The 15,337-nt window shown below is 40.7% G+C and overlaps 1 protein-coding gene across 1 annotated transcript in view; it reads right to left on the reverse strand.

Moving 5' to 3' along the window:
- The window catches only part of PSMD1 (proteasome 26S subunit, non-ATPase 1), a 74,746-nt gene extending 59,978 nt beyond the window's left edge, over positions 1-14,768 (reverse strand). The window contains exons 1-13 of the mRNA XM_026854978.1: positions 14,724-14,768; positions 13,199-13,279; positions 12,085-12,158; positions 11,675-11,844; positions 10,566-10,771; positions 9,128-9,271; positions 8,086-8,312; positions 6,614-6,674; positions 4,759-4,887; positions 3,494-3,582; positions 2,111-2,189; positions 1,137-1,310; positions 70-181 (exon numbers count right to left, since the gene is read on the reverse strand). Coding sequence (XP_026710779.1) covers positions 70-181; positions 1,137-1,310; positions 2,111-2,189; positions 3,494-3,582; positions 4,759-4,887; positions 6,614-6,674; positions 8,086-8,312; positions 9,128-9,271; positions 10,566-10,771; positions 11,675-11,844; positions 12,085-12,158; positions 13,199-13,279; positions 14,724-14,768 — 1,591 coding nt within the window. The remainder of the gene's footprint in view (positions 1-69; positions 182-1,136; positions 1,311-2,110; positions 2,190-3,493; positions 3,583-4,758; positions 4,888-6,613; positions 6,675-8,085; positions 8,313-9,127; positions 9,272-10,565; positions 10,772-11,674; positions 11,845-12,084; positions 12,159-13,198; positions 13,280-14,723) is intronic.
- Positions 14,769-15,337: the final 569 nt, after the last annotated feature.

Here is a 15,337-nt window from a genome sequence, read left to right on the forward strand (position 1 = left end):
AAAAAAAACCCAACCCCAGATGCCTGATAAGGCCTCAGATGGTCATTTGCTTTGAAAGCAGAACATTACCTGTCACGGCATCATCCTGGTATAGATTTGTTTTCAGCAAATCATACACATCTTGACGTGCTGTCCCCATGGCAGCCAGACCCAAACCCAGGCTGCCACCATGTCGGACAATCTAGGAAAGCATACGCAAGTTCAGTCATCATAAAACAGGGAACACTGACTTCAGCTGAAGTAGTCATCTTTCCATCAATGTAAAGCTGCAAATGTTTAGCCCCAAACGACCCAAAATGATCTCTGGACCTGTCAGAAATACCACTTTAACTGTCTCAGGCACGAACTCTGATGAAGGGGCAGAAAACTGAACAGAAACAGCAGTTCAAAAAGCCATAAACAATGAGTATCAGAAGCTTTACACATAGCACAAGAGACTTTGTAGTATCTTTAAGGTCTATTTCCCCACCAAGTGATTTATGTAAAACCATAAATTTGTGCCATGGGTAAAAACTGCTGTCTAGTAATAGCTTTTGAATAGAAAGGTAAATCACTACCCACTTAAACACTCCACATCCTCTTTTGATCTAATAATGGACACAGGAAAGGCAGCACATTTGCATTAAGATGAATGGGATCCGTTCACAGATTTTTTTAAAGTACTCCTCTGAAATTCCCCAAGGAGAACACGCTGGGAAAATACTACTCTATGCGTAACTTAAAAAGAAACATTTAATAGACATCTACAAACAGTAAGCGGTGAAGTAAAACACTTCTTTGTAGAAGATGCATTAAACCTACAGGGCAGCAGGAGCATTTTGTGGCTTATTCCTTTGACAGTTAAGCTGTAAGCAGTAACAGTGCCTGAATATTGCAAGTCCACTAGCAAAACAAAGTAAATACACAAGTAGTAAGAAAGATGAAGCTGTCAAGTATGTAAGACTTTCCTAAAAATCTTACCTAAACCTTGAGCAATAGGTTGTTAAAACCAAACTTTATATTTAAGGCCCACAGGAGGTCTAAGTATCACATCACTGCCACAGTCTTAGTTACCTCTATCCGCCACTTCTAAACCAGCTAGCACTCTCCTGGATTTTCCCAGCAAACAAAGGTTCATTACTGAACCCAGTACGTACATCATTACTGGCATTCTTCAGCTGGTTCAGCAAGTAGTCAATGATGTCCCCACCGTGGTTAGCATGAATGAGACCCAAGGCATAGAGACCCCCGCCTTCTTGGTAAGCTGACCCTGGAGAGGTGTCCTTGGGTAGGTATGTTGCCATTAGCTGTAATGCTTCTTTCTCATGACCCTGTATGTCCAGTATCCAGCAGGAAGGGAAGACAATGGCAAGTGAAAGGTGAAAAAGCAGTGGATGTAAGCACTTCACGATAATATTTAAACGTGTCAGGAGAAAACATGTTACAGCCATTACATTCTCCATAAAAATCAGATTTTTCATTGCTGTACAATCAGCAAAGAATCCTTCTGTACTCAGGTTTTATAAATTACAGTACATGAGTATTCATCAATCACTTGGTCAGTGATTTAAACCAGGACAAATTTGGCATTGAGCTACACCAGTTCATTCACTAGAGCACTTTAATAAGGGTTGAGGCACACAAAACAATTACAACCACCTCTTTCTATTACAAAACAGCTTTAAATATACACTCTCTGTGAAAGAATTTGAAGAAAATGACCACCACTTAGGTAATCATTCAAACTTACTGAAACTTACCACAGTAAGGACTTTGGTACTGTCCCAAAACCACTTAAGAAATATACACCTGCAATTTTAATAGCTAGAAACTCCTCTGTTCAACTCACAAAGGAAGAGAAGAGCTAGGAAGAAGACTCTCTCCTTGAGCCATATTATCCTACCACCTTTTTGATGCTTAGAAAAAAATGTGCCATAAACCAGATATCAGACAAGATGGACTTTAGATAAAGCACAGCTTTTCCTTACTGCAAAGACACAAACTATGTTACAGCTGTGCCTTGTGATAAGCTAGGTAAAGTGGAGGGCAGGCATCATTCAGAATGCCCATCTCAGTGTTTTCAGTGTTCACAAGACAAGCATTTACACTGAACAAAGGAATGCAACATTACCTTGTGTATAACACCCAAGCTGGCAGTAGCAGTAAACTTAGCCCAGTTAGTGGCCCTGGCTAGCCACTCCAAATTGTCTCTGGAAGACAGAGAAAGGTTATGGAAAGTCCTTCATACAGTCCATTCCTCATCCTGCAAGCAGGCGTTCACTAAAGACTGCTTTCAAACCAGAAAGCATATCCAGAAGGCAAGAATGTTAACCACATTTCCACTTTATACCTTTCTCCCCTTCATCAGCCCTGACTTTTGGCTGGTCACAGAATCAACTAGGTTGGAAAGCACCTTGAAGATCAACTAGTCCAACCATTAACCTAACACTGACAGTTCCCAACTACACCAGATCCCTCAGCGCTATGTTGACCCTACTCTTAAACACCTCCAGGGGTGGGGACTCCACCACCTACCTGGGCAGCCCATTCCAACACCTAACAACCCGTTCTGTAAAGAAATGCTTCCTAATATCCAGTCTAAACCTTCCCTGGCGCAATTTGAGGCCATTCCCTCTTGTCCTATCGCTTGTTACTTGGTTAAAGAGACTCATCTCCAGCTCTCTGCAACCTCCTTTCAGGTAGCTGTAGAGGGCAATGGGGTCTCTCCTCAGCCTCCTCTTCTCCAGACTAAACCCCCCCAGTTCCCTCAGCCGCTCCTCATATGACCTGTGCTCCAGACTCTGCACCAGCTTCGTTGCCCTTCTCTGGACACACTCAAGTAATTCAATGTCCTTTTTGTAGTGAGGGGCCCAAAACGGAACACAGTAATGGAGGTGCTGCCCCACCAGTGCCGAGTACAGGGGTATGATCCTGTCCCTGTCTCTGCTGGCCACGAGATTTCTGATGCAAGCCAGGATGCCACTGGCCTTCCTGGCCACCTGGGTACAGTGTCATTGACACTTGGTCATTGTCAAGCTTCTAGATACTGGTGATCTCAGTGAAAGATGGAGAACAACTGCTCAATATGCAGCCCATCAACTCTCTGGGAGAAACTCTTAGCAGTTTCTGTAGCTTTCCTCAACACCCTGGCAAGGTCAGCCCTGACATTTCCCTTCCAAGAGTCATTCAGCATGGTCAGTCTCTACCAAAACAGATACATAATCTCAGAAACCCTTCAACTAGTAAACAAAGAGAACAGAAATTCCAGATCTCCACCCTCCAATCTGCTCATATGGTTAGCAGTCAAGTAAAGCCAATTTGTGAGGACAGAGAAAAGAAAATAATTCCAGCTTCTTCCCTCTGCCTCCACATTAGTTTTCAAACCCTTTGAGTATTCTTCTCTAAACCCATCAGAGTTCTGCAGCCAGGCTTTTGGACGTATCAAGCTAGGTAGGGCAACAATGTTGTTCAAACACCTCTAGACGACAACAGAGCTTCCTTGCCATAGATTTACCTAAGGAACTGGTCACTGGTTGTACCACAATGCATAAAGGAGTTTGCTATAACCGTTGCTGTATGACACACAGAATTCCGCACCGCATCCTGAAAGAATAAAAACAATCAGTATCACCAGTCAGCAAAAGATATGCCCTAGGTCACTTAACATGCTTGCCAGTACGCTAGAAAAATGGAACGTAATTACGCTCAATTTAACTGGCAATTTCCTTTTAATCACAGTTAATAGATTGTTAATACATTCTAATATATCCTCAACCCATCTTTCCAGCGCAAACCAATCTTTCTATGAGCTTCTGTCAGAGATGTGATTACTTCAATTGCAGCTTAACTGGAGAACCCCTGCTTCTGGTTCCCAGAACTGAGCACTGCAGTGTGTGCTGCTGACATTTTCAAGCCATTCCTGGAACACTGTGCAGGATCACTCCCAAGCACTTAACCAGCAGATGGAAGAAATTTTCCAATACATTTGAAGTACCTCCTGAAATAGATGAACCCACTGAGAAGCATCCCCTACCATTTTTGCTGATGACGTGCATCTCATTTCACAAATAAAAAACTTCTCCTACTGTTTCTAATAATCATTTAGCTTAAGAGAGTCTAATTTACCTGTAAGTTTTCATTTGCCCACCCTTGAGTAACACCTTCCAAAACAAAACCAGTTACTCAATTCACTAGCACTGCCTACATTACAGTATCTGATCGGTTTTGTCTTCAATGTGGAAATACTAGTCTCTGAGCACATATCAGGATTTCTTTAACCAAGCTGAAGGTGTGGTCTCACATAATACCTCAATCAAAGTACCAACATACTGTAACCTACACTCCTGGCTAACTCCCTCCCCTACCAGCAGCATTTGCAATGTATCAGTCATGGACCTAAGAGGGTGAGTTCGTCCATCTTACTGACCAGATGAAAAACAAACCCACCAAAAAAACTGGGGAGAAAAGGATTAGTTTCTATAACCAATCAAAAAAAAAAAATCAATACACTAATAGCAGTCTGTCATTAGGGCATACTAACTGTAATTTGAAACAATTTGACTATATGGCCTTCTTTGAGCGCAATCAGCTCTTCTTCATCCTCACAGGTTCAAGTTTTAGATGTTAATTTATCATGACTAAACCACAGATTTGTATCCTGAGAACCCAGGGAGGTCTGTTAAAACATAAGATGATGCTGTAAAATAACAGCAACATGGTCAAAACAAACAGAATGCATCAGATGAATCCAAGACAACCATACCTAGCAAAGCCTCTTACCTTTGTGTTTTTGAGGATCATGAGGTCTGTATTGTTGTTTCGTATTAAAAACTGCAGATGTAACTCAATGGCCATTTCCCCACTTAAAATTTTAATCATTTTTGAGATCTGGTCCTTAGGCTCTGGGTTCTTCACATACAAGCAAAAAGAAATAAAAAACAGGAGAACTCAACTACAGCTCTGTTAAAATACAGTTCATGAGAAGCCAACTCTGGTATGTTCCCATTACTATATTCCAAATCTATCAGGTTTTATGACTAAAAGGACATTGTTTCTGCCCTTGCTGCACAAGCCTAAACCTCTCAGATAACCAAGTTCCTTTGTGCACAACAGTACAGGTGGGAAAAGAGACTCAGAAAATAAATGTATTCTTTCATTGAAAGCAAAAGGATACGAGTGATATGTGATGCTGCAAGCTGCTGTTTGGCCTTACAGATACAAGGAGTCTCCTGCAAGAGGCAACCACTTTTATAAATGTGAACCTGTATCTTTGTGGAAGTTTTGATGGAGAAGACCACAGAGCCAAAACACTTTGCATGACCCTGCTGAGCTGTAGCATCACTCTTGTGAGCTACAGGCTCTATTTAGAACAATGGCTAGTAGAACTAGGAATCTCTGATACGTTCATCTTCCAGAGCTGTTTGAGAAAGCCTCCTTCTTCCTCATGATGGAACAGTCTCCACAGATTAAGTTCAAACTGAAGTCCCTTCTGAGCAGGGTGAAAAGTACACTGCAGCTCTTTGTAACTGACATTGTTAGCTGGTCACAGACCAGCCAAGTATGGTATTTCAGCACTTAAACTAATCCCCTCAATTATTTCTTTGTAGTCAGCATTCTGAATTGTGGAAAATTAAGCTCAAGAATACTTCTGGCCACAAAGATCATTTTTATGTACTTGTTCCCTGGCACAGTCAGCAATGCCAATGCAGCAGAAACGATTCAAGACACCTGTCCTGCACAAACACACTGTTTACAGGTTCCTTGATGTGGCAACTAACTCAAGCCCTTTTGTTTTCCTTGTGGAATATAATTTCAAGAAAACGCTTCTGTTTACCCTTAATTTTTAAATGATCTGCAATAATCTCTCAAAGATTCCCAAGTCTAGCTTGCAAACATGCACCATGGGGAAAAAGAAAGAAAACTTGTATTGAGTTTTACTTTCCTCTCTAGCAGCATTTCCTTTCCTCAGCATTAGAAGTGTCAGAATTGCATTAGCTATTCTACATGCTGAAATGCAATTGTATGTGCATGTTAGAAGTGAACTCACTTTCTCCAATACTTGGGAGAAGAAACTAAACATAAAATTCTAACCAGATGGCCCAGCAACATAGCCACCATGCTAGTCAGAGGCAACACTTTCCTCCTTCATGCAAAAGAAACAACGTTATGTCAGCATCTCCTCCTGCCACTCCTGCAGAACAGCATCGGTTCTATCCAGCCAGAACTACAGCTGGATTTCAGAAAAAGGAAAAAATAAAACCCATCAAGCTAATTCATCAGCTAAGATTCTCAGCAGCAGTCAAATTTCAGGCCCTTTCTTCTGGAATGAGTTAATGATCTCAGTATCAACAAAAAGCAAACACATGAGCCAGATCCTTTTGTCCCTTTTTTTGGGGCTCAGTCATTTCCACCAAAATCTACCCACTTCCCACTCTTCCCCAGCCTTCAGTATCTGAACTACTAGACTTTCAGACTATCAGGTATTTGGTCCTCAGATATCATCTGTCACCCTGTCTCCAAGCAAGACAGAAGTGGAATTCCATTCTTCATTAGTAAAACCAATTTAGCATCCCCAGAGATGCAAAGCGAACACCTAAGAAAAACTATGCAAGGCATTTTTGGAAAAGGCACTCACAATTTCTGCAGACTTCCCTGCACAAGTGCTTCCTTGTTTGTCTTCTGCTTCCATAGCATCACTGAAATAAAATAAAAATGAAAAATGCAATTCAATTCATCACTCATAACTAGTCAAGCACTGTAATTATGGCTGAACAATGTCTTGAAATAGTAGCCTGGGATTTTGGAGATGATGACTGCAAACAGGACTTTGACAGGAGAAGGGCTGACTATCTGGAGGTCACTGCTGAGAAGCAAACATCTCCCCAGTTCAGTTTTCAGGGAGTTTGAAGACAAAGGCTCAGAAAAACCCACCCCCTTATTCTGTCTACAGACAACAAAAATAGACATGCTTGTAGGGAATGAACAGGCAGAGACGGTTCATTCCTGTCAGAAAACAAGGTTAACAAACAAGGCAGCAAGGATAATTACAACCTCACCCAGAAGCCCTGAGTTCATCACTATTAGGATGGATGCTAGTGTTGAAATGGAAATTAAACATCTTAAGCTGTTGTTAGCACCTTGTCCTAATGCTTCACAGGCTGACTTACTAATTATCCTGTGCCCTTCCTTTTATTTCACTGGGAAAGGAGAGAAGAGAATGCTTGCTATGCCCATATCGCTGATTCAAAAGCATTTAGACCCAGTTCCTCATAGCCTTGATATAGGCACACATCACTATCAAAGACAGTGCAGGGATCAGGTTGTGTACAGACATGATACTCTTGTGATAAAGGAGCAGATGGAGCACAAACTTTTCACTGTCCCCCAGCTGGGCAGCAGACTCAGCATGGATCAGCCAATCCTCTAAAAACTGAGGTTTAAACCAAAACTATGTCAATTACCTCTAAGCCATCAAAAGAAAAAATAAAGAAGATGGAACTGATAGTGCCATCTTTGGTTTTCTTAACAGCAGCTTCCTGCAGCTAAGATCCAGTGACACTGACCACTGAATAAGTTTGAAATGTCACAACTTTAACAAAACTCAGACTAGATTTGAACTAGCTCTTTTCAACTGCAAGTACAAAAGAGTCTGTAACACTCCAGTATCTTCTGTGCTTACTCTTCCCACAAGGTAGCAGACCACAAGCTATGATGTGAAACTAAACTTGCGCACAGCTACAATGAGCTTTTCACTTAACTCTCCCCTTCCTTAGCTTTACATGTTGCTGCGAAGACCATGCACAACATCAGAGTGTTCCCAAGCCATTCACACTATGGCTTAATGAATTACTGCTCATTAGCTGAGCCACAGTAACTACACCATGCTTACCTCAACCACAAAGGAAAATGCATTCCTTCAAACAGCAGTAGATTCTGGTAATATAAAATTTTACCACAAGCAAATAGCATGTCTTGTCTACTACCCTGCTTAAATGAAGGGCAATAACTCGCTTGCTTGTAATGGGCAGCCATACACAGAGCAGGAGGCTCCATCAGAGCAGGACTGTAACCAAATGATTACACCTCTTCTCAAGCCAGTCTCCCCACCTGTCTTTCTCCAATCCAGGGACGGTGCCGGTGTTGGTAGATCCAGGCACAGAAGCAATAGGAGTGCCAACCGTGCGGAGATTCTGGATGACAGAAGACAAGAACTGCTGGCTGGCACTTTCATACAGATCAAAGCAAATTTGGTATGCCATGAGAAGGTTATCTTCCTTCACCAGTTTTTCTAAGATGTCACTCACAGCCTGTGGGTCATCCAGGAATATCAGGCACTGAGTGGTAGGAAGGGAAGAAAAAAAAAAACCACAAACAAAAACCATAAGACATTATGTACTTCAGAATGAAAAAGCAACACTACCTAAGGCCACATTCCATTTTCCCTATTCCCTCACCAGCTGTTTCCACAGAACACCCCTTCAAAGAAAGAAAAATTCTCTCTCTCTCTCATAGGAGATAAGAGAAATCTTTGAACAGTTTTCACAGGTCAGTTTAAAAACAAATTCAAGACACATCACTCAAGCCTTCCTATTTCTGCAGTTTTATCTGTGGAAACTGACAATGTTGTCCCACTAAACACAAAAATTTCAAAAGGACATTAAAGAAGCATCAGTCATTTTGTAGGGATGTCTCAGCTAAAGTGGAACAAGCATAACACTTTGAGTCACATGTGCACAGCATACCAATACTGGCAAAGGCTGAGAACATCTGAGTAACTTCATAACTGATTGTCTAAACGCTTTCAGACAATGACTTACTAAAAACCAAACCTCTGTAAATGTTCTCTGGAGGAATAAATAAAACTCCAAGCTGTGAACCTACCATCTGATACTCCCTACATAGGCTTGAAATATTGTCAGCTGCCTACATCCCCAAACTGCCTTAGAACATGTTTCTCTATAAATTGACCAAACGTTTGCATCTCTTTCACATTAATCTCACTTTGATATGTATTTGAAGCATGCAGCCAGGTAAAGAGACATTTTATTTAACTGAATGTTAAACAGAGATCAGCTTGATGTCAAGTCAAACACTTCTAAAGAAGAGTAACTTTTGACTGAATCTTTAAACATCACTCTGAGAAGTTTACCTGGCACACGTTGATGAAGTCTGGTTTCTCCAGATTCATGTAGATTTTAACTAGAACTCTCAAGACTTTATTACGGAACTGTTTATTCTGCATCAAAGACATACAGAGCTTCAAGCTGTAGGCTAGCATCCCAGGAACATCGTTCTGAAATAAAATTCAGGGATATCAAGTCTAGGTTTTGACTGACAAGCAGGATTTAGAAATTAAAATAAAGCTACCTCCTTTCATTTTAAAAAGCAGAGCAAAAGACACGCACATATAAGCCTTCATAGTTTCCATTCCCATTCTCAGAAGAGCTTATATGCAGGTACATCACAGTTTAAAGAAATACTACCAAAAATGTACAGGACCAATACTTAATTCAGTAGTTAAAACATGCAAAAGATTCATTTAAAAGTTCAATCCCTATTTTACCTTCTTCACGTTTCTTGTTTGAATAATCATTCTTGGATGCAGTGAAATTCACTGCATTAACATTAAATGTCAGCAAAACAAACCATGCACCAAGAAGAGATCCTCAACACACCTATTTCTTGCTAGAGACTGAGAAACAGATTTGGTTACTAGACTTCAGAAAGGTAATTTGGGATTTATAATGGCCAATTAAGTTAGCAAATACATAGGACAGCAAACAGAACAAAGCAAGATGGATGCCTTATGATTACCACTCCCATATACAGAAAAAGAAGACATCCAAAAATGCAGGAAAGCTGTAAACCAAAAAAGTGATGAAATTTAAAGGATTTAAACTATGTGCCTGGCATATGATTGAGATACTGCAGCATAACAACATTACATACAACTGCTGAGCTGCTGCACACGACTACAGGCATGTTTCTCTTACTGCCATTACTAGGTGACATGACTTACTTTAAACCCTCAGTGAGAGATGTTAAAGCCAGACTGTACTGCCTGGCAGTCCGAGCAGACTGAGGATGCACACAGACACTTACTGAAAATTAGAGCAGCTCACCCAGTTACTGGATTTTTTTGTTTTGCCTGCCATAAAAAAAAACTCAAACACTTACCTAGCCCTAAGGATCCCTTCCCCCAGTGAATTACAGTAGATGACAGGCACAAAAAAATAAAAGAGCTGTTGTTACATTACACCAGACCTAAGGTCTGCCTAGGGCAATATCATATCTCTGCTAGTAGCTGACAGAATACCTTAAAGAAGAGGGCACACAGTCCAACTTCCTGGAATATTGTCCCAGCAACTTGCAGCTCAGGGATGTCTTAAAGGTAGGGGTGTCTATACTTGATAGCCCCAAATGGTTCTGCCTTCCATGAACATGTTGAACCAAACACCCCCAAGTTTCATGTTTTATTCTGTTCATACAAAATAGGACAAGTTCCACAGCAACATGGATCTCACACTTCACTTCTGGATCCATACCTGAAAGACTAGCTACATGCACCTCCTGCCTCTTGCACATACCGATTCAAGGATGGTTTTCTCAAAGATGTCCAGCCTGCGTGTCTCTAGAGCAATGCCAATGGCCTGCTTGTACTTGTGGTCATCCAAGCACCGCTGGAACATTTTGTTCACTATCCCTTCTAGCCTTTCGTCGACAGGTTTCTTCTCCCCTTCTGACAGCTCCGCATTCTCCACACACTGCTTGGTATAGTGGTCGATGCATTTTGCTGAAAAGATATTGAACAAATATAGGAGGGGAAAGGTCAAGTTTCTAGATGTTTGCATTTTTTTTAAACATGAAGAGACCAGTACATGCATATATACATTCTCCCAGCAAATACAGCATATGGGAAACCACACAGATGTGAGGCAGAAGAACTATTTGTGTAGCCATATATAGATGGTAGTGGAAGATACTTATATTCTCTCCTAACAAACTTTGATTTAGCGCTGAAAACAAGTAGATATTTTTAAAATTAAACCAAGGACATGATCGTTGTTCAAGTGGCACGATATTTTAAATAAATGAGGAAACAGCAGAAGGAGACTTCCTAGCTCCACTATAAGTACTAGCTGGGAAGACTGACAGCCAGTCCTGGTCCATCATATCCCGTACATCCAGTGGATGAGACTTTTAAAAGACATTCAAATTATACATGCATTCAGGATCTGACTTGCTATCTTGTTAGGGGTGGATAAAAAAAATTGTACCCCTCAGTCAGATGTGCAGCTACACTTACTAGTCAAAGTTATGCTTAAATTGATAATAAGCTGAAAATAAGCTACACTTACTAGTCAAAGTTATGCTTAAATTGATAATAACATTAGCACACAAATGAGAGAAATGACAATAAACCACCAAAGCAATTTTTCTATTAGGAACTCACAATAGAATAAGGGTTAAGAATAGGAAAAAAATGACAGAACACCTAAGTCAGTTCCATTAGAAAATCCTAAAGCAGGAAAAAGAAAGCACAAATAAACTGTGTAAAATTAGCTGCAGCATCAGTTTAAGTGAATACAAGGAGAGGAAGAGGAATACGGAGAAAAGCAGATAAATCAAGTAAAATCTCAAAGTAACAGTAGTTTTGACAACAAAAAAGCTTTCTTTTGCAGCAACAGTTATTTACCAATGATCGTCTCCACATATTCCGAGTTGTCATTGACATTGAAGAGGTCACCTGCTCCCAGGGCATAGTTCAACGATTCCTCAAAAGCTCCCAGGTGGTAAAAAACTTTAGAAGCAACGAGAGCAGCAAACTGCCGACTCCGAAAGCCCTCATCTTCATAGAGAACTTCACTGCAAAGAAGAGAGAGAGGAGCATCAGCTCTGTGTGCTCAGTCCTCTTTAAGACCACATAACAGCTTGATCAAACTTGCATCTTTAGAAATACAGCTCCAACCCCACATCCACTTGTATTAGTGCTTTCCAGGACATAATGCTGTACTAGCCAGAATCAAGCAAGCAGAACTACATCCACTTCATATCTCATGTTCTTTTTAAGGTGCACACCCTGAAGTAATAAGCGTCTTCTCTTACATTTTGTCCACTGACTCAGAGATTTCTGCCCAGAAGTCATTGACAACAGTATTCAACTTGTGAAGAGCAAACTCCTACAAAAAACAGTAAAAAGTTATATTACATAAAAAAATACATTTATTACCTTTCCCCAGTAAAAATGAAGTACCATCTAAAACTGATATCATAACACTGACGCATTTCAACAGCAAATTCTACTTTAAAGATCTCTGCAAGCATTCACTAATCTTTGCAAGACTTTTGCAAATAAAGGGCTGTTCATTTAACAGGTAATACAACCCTGATGATCCTTCCCATGGCCCCTCTGTGATGATTGACTGGCTAAAATGACTGATAGGTGACATTCCTTAAAATACAAAGTTTTCAAAATCTTTGTGGCAACCTCTGTGCCAGCCAACGCTATCTATCTGGACACAGTGCTTTAGCAGACAAACAATATCCAGACTAGAATCAGCCCATTTGTAATCAGTTCAGAGCAAAAGCAGGGCTCACTTGGATCTACCACCACCTATGTCTGTCTCCAAGTAAAATATTTAGGGGATTACCAATACTACAAGATGCACTTCCCTCTCCTAAAAGAGGTTATGTCACCTGTTCAAGTAACTAGCAAGCATCATCAACACACCACCACTTCAAGTGTCTGGTGTTGCCCTATAGATTCATATACCCTGTGGGCTATAAAGTTTCTGTTGCTGTTTTCTTCTCCTACTACTATTGCAAATGTTTTTTCCAAATGAAAACTGTAACTGTGATTTTGTTTTACATCACTTAAATTATGCTAAAAACTTAAGATGTTCTTCAGCTTTAAATTTTACATAGTCAAAATGCAGTCTCTGGAACACTTTTAAGTAACAAAGCCCCATTATCATCAGAGAGCTGGGAACTTTGGTGAATAGAGATCTCTGCATGTGAAGCTCCAGTTTGATCCACATTCAGAACAAGGAAGTCTGCCATCTGTTATCACATTATTTAAGCCCCTCCTTTCAGCTTTCAGGCTAGTTATGATTTGGGGCTGACCTGCTGCTCAATTAATTATTGAGATCCACTCGTTTCTGATTTTAAGCCCTCAACATAGTGCATTTGTTGTTATTTCCTCTCAGATGTAAGTGATTACCTTGAGCTGTGGCTCTTCTTCATCCAGGAGAGAGATAATTCCAGCTGCAAAACAAGATTTATAGTTAGTTTTGGACTCTCTCTGGTTCAAAAGGGAACACGTTATTTAGTTCAAAACAAACAGAATAGGAAAGAAGGCTGTCTCTGGAATGCTGGTTTAAAATCTTCAGTATTAAAATTCAAAGATCAGAGCCAAGTTTGTATTAAACACGATATAAAATGGTTAAGAATTTGTAACTGGAAAGGTACACTTTATAAAAGATGATCCTTCTTGGAGGAAAACACATTAGACAGGAACTCAGGGAATCTGGGATTTACTTCCAGCTTCACCACTAGTTTGCTGACTGCTTTCTAGCAAGTCACTTCCCCAAGGGGCATGAAGAAGATCATGTCAAAACATCACAACTTTTTTCACACCAAAGTAACAGGCCTTATGGCTAAGAGAAGACATCATATTTTGCAGCTTCAGCAAGACTCCTGACACTGTCCCAAAACATTTGTACAAACAGCTACAGAAATACTGTTTAAATGACATAACTTAGAGAGGTTCACAGTCATTTGGGGAGCTCAATCCAAAGAATGCTTATAGATGGTTTCATTGTCAGACTGCAAGTACCCAAGTGAAAGAGTTGGAATAGGATCTGACCAAAGTCCAACACAATTCACTACTTTCAATTTTTCATCTGTTACTTAGATTTTTAAAAGGTTATCAATCTATACAAGACATCAAATTGTAACAGCCAGCAAACCTACTGGAGGGCTGAACTGAGCTTTCAAAAGGTCTTGACAAATCTAAAAGAAGAGTGTGCAGGTCAAAACTAAAATGTACACATATAGAAAGGACTCTGAATAGTCCAGTGAATTAAGATGAAACATGATCAATAATACCATACACCTGCAGTGGGAGGCAGAGAACCCAAACTTCACACTGAGATGTGTGAGAGCATTTCTTGGCAGATATATGAAGCAATCCTTCCCTCTGCTTGGCACCGACATGCCTGAGCCAGACCCGTGTCCAGTGCTGGGCATCATGTTTTAAGAGTTATGAGCAAACCAGGGTGTTCAGAACTGAGCAATAAGAATAAAGAGGTCTAGCAACAGGGACTTACGAGGGCTGACTGGAGGTCTGTAACTGGTTAGTCTATGGCAATTTGAGATGAATACAGAGTTCATACATGTACAGGGCAAATGCCAACAGAAAGAGAATAATCTGATCTTTGTGTCAGATACAATCAGGAATAATAACACCAAGCTTTATTTGGAGCTTCAAAAATTGAGGTTTGATGATAAGAAAAGTTTTCTGACAGATAGTTACACATTTTGCCTAACAAGGTTGGAGTCCATTATCAGAGATTTTTTTTAAAGACAGGTTAGACACATCTGTAAGTAACAACAACTGAAGGAGCACTGATGTGGCCCTTAGGCAACGAATACAGGTTCAGTAGGCCACCCCACAGCACTCCATCCACCTTGTTTTCTGCAACTCTACTCCAAATGTATGATTAAAAAAAAGCTCCCGCATTTACCTGATTTATAGGAGAAAGCAGTCTCACTGCTATTCCATGTACCATTTGGACCTTTTTAAAACCCTTTTGAAGTTAATTTCTACTTCTCCTCAATAAAAAATTAAACATAAAGCAAGGGGTTTAGAAAGAGAAAGCTACTTGCCATCTATTGTCTGCTGCACTGTTTCTCTCACAAAGTCACATATTAATTTCTGGCCTGAGTACTTATGGAAACACTTCTCATATTTTCTTACACTATGAAGTTCACAGTTGACCCAGAAACAGTGTATAATATCTAATTTCTCATACACTTCATCGGCTTGGACTCTTTAGCCTGACTTTTTCTCTGCAAGGCATTTGTGCTTGTGATCCCCTCCAAAGTTCAACTCTGCCTCTTCCCCCTTTCTCATTCCCTGCTGTACCTCCAACAGACCCCCAGTGCCCCTCGTTTTAAGCTTCCTATGCGTTATTCACTTTAATCAGGTGAAGATCTTCACAAGGACAGCAGAGGAACAACCTGATGTGTTTGCCAGGGGACGCGCAGAGCCACCAGACCGCCCTCAGAAAGTACCGGCAACAGGCGGACACGGCGGCGGGACGGGCGCGCTGGCAGCCGCCGTGCGCCCTGCCGGGAG

This window comes from Athene cunicularia, assembly GCF_003259725.1.
Source record: "Athene cunicularia isolate RWA chromosome 9 unlocalized genomic scaffold, athCun1 chr9_part1, whole genome shotgun sequence".
Classification (NCBI taxonomy): Eukaryota; Metazoa; Chordata; class Aves; order Strigiformes; family Strigidae; genus Athene; species Athene cunicularia.